This window comes from Serpula lacrymans (assembly GCF_000218685.1).
Source record: "Serpula lacrymans var. lacrymans S7.9 unplaced genomic scaffold SERLAscaffold_3, whole genome shotgun sequence".
NCBI lineage: Eukaryota > Fungi > Basidiomycota > Agaricomycetes > Boletales > Serpulaceae > Serpula > Serpula lacrymans.
This window is the reverse complement of record NW_006763292.1, coordinates 2056897-2059437: the sequence shown is the minus strand read 5'-3', so window position 1 is coordinate 2059437 and position 2541 is coordinate 2056897. Positions and strand designations below refer to the sequence as shown.

Here is a 2541-nt window from a genome sequence, read left to right as displayed (position 1 = left end):
CTATGGAGTGGTGGCTATACTCCATGGAGAACAATGGCTGCTTTGGCAGAGACCGGGTTTATCCGGTTTTGTCACGTTATAGACGAGAATAGATACATCTAATTTTACAAGGGGGAGTCCGACTTGCTCCGCCCAGACCTGATCTGTGAAGATGCTGTTAGCGCCTGAATCAAACAGTGCGCTGGTTGGGTGTACCATGCCCTGGGCAAGGTTTTCCACACCAACATTTAAACGGATCTCTTTTTGGAATAAATATGTGCACATCAACACACGCTTTGGGATTTCTGTGGAAAGTGGCTCCAAAGAAGAAGAAGAATCAAAAGAGACATGTTTTTCTACTTTGGTATTTTCTATATTTTTATTTTTATTTTTACCAGAATCAAGCACCCTAGTGTTTGTCTCGCCGGGGCCACACTCCAAAGGAGAAGCTGGTGCAGCGGTAGTATCATAAATATTACAATCACAATGCTTCATACAAGTACATACTTCAGATAACAAATTTAAAAGTCTATTTACAAATTGGGGAGCCACCCCTGTCTTTCCTTTATTACTCATGCAACACCCCGTAGCAGGGGCCACTTTGTTGTGATTTACTTCATTGTTCATAGGAGTGAAGGCACCCAAGTGACCTAAGCTCCAAATTCTTTTCCCTGAGTCTTCATTTCAGCGACCTGCTGGTCGTAAAAAAAGGCCTGGATTTCGTTGTATGAACGACCGGCCAGAGTATTGAGCTGATCATCCGTCTTTTTTGTTTCCAATTGGCGTGCCTGGTGCCCTTGGTTATTTTTTTGTTGGGCGGCCTGCACCCCGTTTCTACAGTCTCGGGACATGTGTCCCTCTTGGCTGCAATTGTAGCAACTGCCCTTGAAGTTGCCCATCTGTCCTCCCTGGACCGCACCAATATCCATAGGGGCTCCCTGCCCTGGTTGCAGCCTGAATGGCTTGAACCCATGAGAATGTTGTCTTTGGTTTGATGACCTAGCAGCTCTACTGCATGTTCATTGCCGAGCCCTCCTTGAATGGAGAGGGCCAGGAACCGGGTTACAAAGCCATCTGTCCTCATGTTTCCTTGTTTGAAGGAACAGATTTGCTGACATGCCCAGTCACACTCAGGTTGTGGTTCAAAATATTTTTCGATCTCTACTTTGAGATCGTCCCAGGTAGGCCACACACCCGCGGTGTAGCATTCCTGAAGTCTTACTTGGGTGAATTGACCCGCCACAGGTTCTTTTAGTCTTGACAGCACTGCTGTTGCTATTTCAAAGTTATCAGCAAACACGCCCGGTTTGCTTTGACCCAAATTTGGAGTTTGATCCACATTCGGCAAGTCGTGCTTGATCTCCTTCGAATGCGCTGGGGTCAGCGATGATCTTGACTTTCTTGCTGAACTTTCATCCAGATGTAGCTGCAGGGGGGTTTTCCTGAAGCTCGGCGAGTTGCATAGTTAACGCCAAAATCTGTGCACGCATGGCGTGCAGCAGAGCATTGATATCTTGTTGCGACAACATGTCGACTTGTTCTCTTTGTAAAGTAATAAAAAATGTAACTGGGGGTCCCCGCTTGCTATCTGCGGATCTACCTCTTCCCAGCTGAGCATCAGATCTCAATCTCCGACTACCCACACTATAGTATTTCAAAAGTATATAAAGTTATAGTATTAAACCCTGGTCCGAACGGTTGTCAGGGGGTGGTCCGCTTGTTAAGCTGTCAACCCTTCTCCAACTGGCTGAGGCAAGTGCCCGGTGTTGATGATGAGAACTGTTGTTAGAAAACCACACACAAAACAAACTAACACGCAATCCTCCCAGATTCCACGGAACTTGTTTATGGGCTTTGCCTCCTAGAACAGTGGGTGCTCTGGTTGTTTGTGGGGTGGTATGTATGACAATCCTTCAAAGTAAAACCCAGAGATGTATGGGTGTGGGTTTTGAGGAGGAGGGATAGTTGGAATGTAGAAGATAGGGGCTTTGTGGCGAGTATAGACAAGCACTACCTTGCTAATCATAGCACAAGGTAGGTTTTAAATTGACAAAGTTCCCAGTAATAGCAGGCTCCTGACGCACAGAATGTAGTGCTCAGAAAGACTCTAATCAAAAGGGATGACAATTACTTTCAAAAAGTGACAAGTGACGATGACAGCAGTTAACAGTGGTAGCAGTGGGAAGTGTTGTGACCACACTGGATCACAAGTAGCAGAGTAGTGAACTTGAGATTTAGAGAAGAAGTCTGGATTCGAGTTCTTGTTGTTTTCACAAGGTAAAATACAGGGGTTTATATAGTAAAAGAAAGGGAGGCTATGCACAGTATAGCTGTGCAAAAAGAATGAGAAAGAACATGAAGGAAGGAATGTATGCTGATGAATCCTGTGTAGGTAGTACAGGATAAGATCGTCAAAATAAGGAAAAGAAAGAGATAGAACAATGAATGCTGTGTAAGTAATGTTACAGGTTTGTATAGCCATAAAGTAAAGTCCAATAGCAAAAAGAGAGCAGGAAAATCATGATGTCATGGGAAGATGACGGTCCGGGACGAATCCATTTA

At 44.8% G+C, this 2541-nt stretch overlaps 2 protein-coding genes across 2 annotated transcripts; both read right to left on the bottom strand.

Annotated features, from left to right (window-relative positions):
- Nucleotides 1–474, bottom strand: SERLADRAFT_434460 (uncharacterized protein; the record flags this gene model as incomplete). The annotated part of the gene is made up of 1 exon (XM_007314681.1): nt 1–474. One exon carries the CDS (start codon nt 472–474, stop codon nt 1–3), a length of 474 nt encoding a protein of 157 aa, XP_007314743.1.
- A 155-nt stretch (nt 475–629) lies between these two features.
- On the bottom strand, nt 630–1508 carry SERLADRAFT_434459 (uncharacterized protein; the record flags this gene model as incomplete). The annotated part of the gene is made up of 4 exons (XM_007314680.1): nt 630–941; nt 992–1254; nt 1319–1383; nt 1450–1508. The coding sequence occupies 4 exons, from the start codon at nt 1506–1508 to the stop codon at nt 630–632; spliced, it is 699 nt and encodes a 232-aa protein (XP_007314742.1).
- Between the last annotated feature and the right edge of the window lie 1033 nt (nt 1509–2541).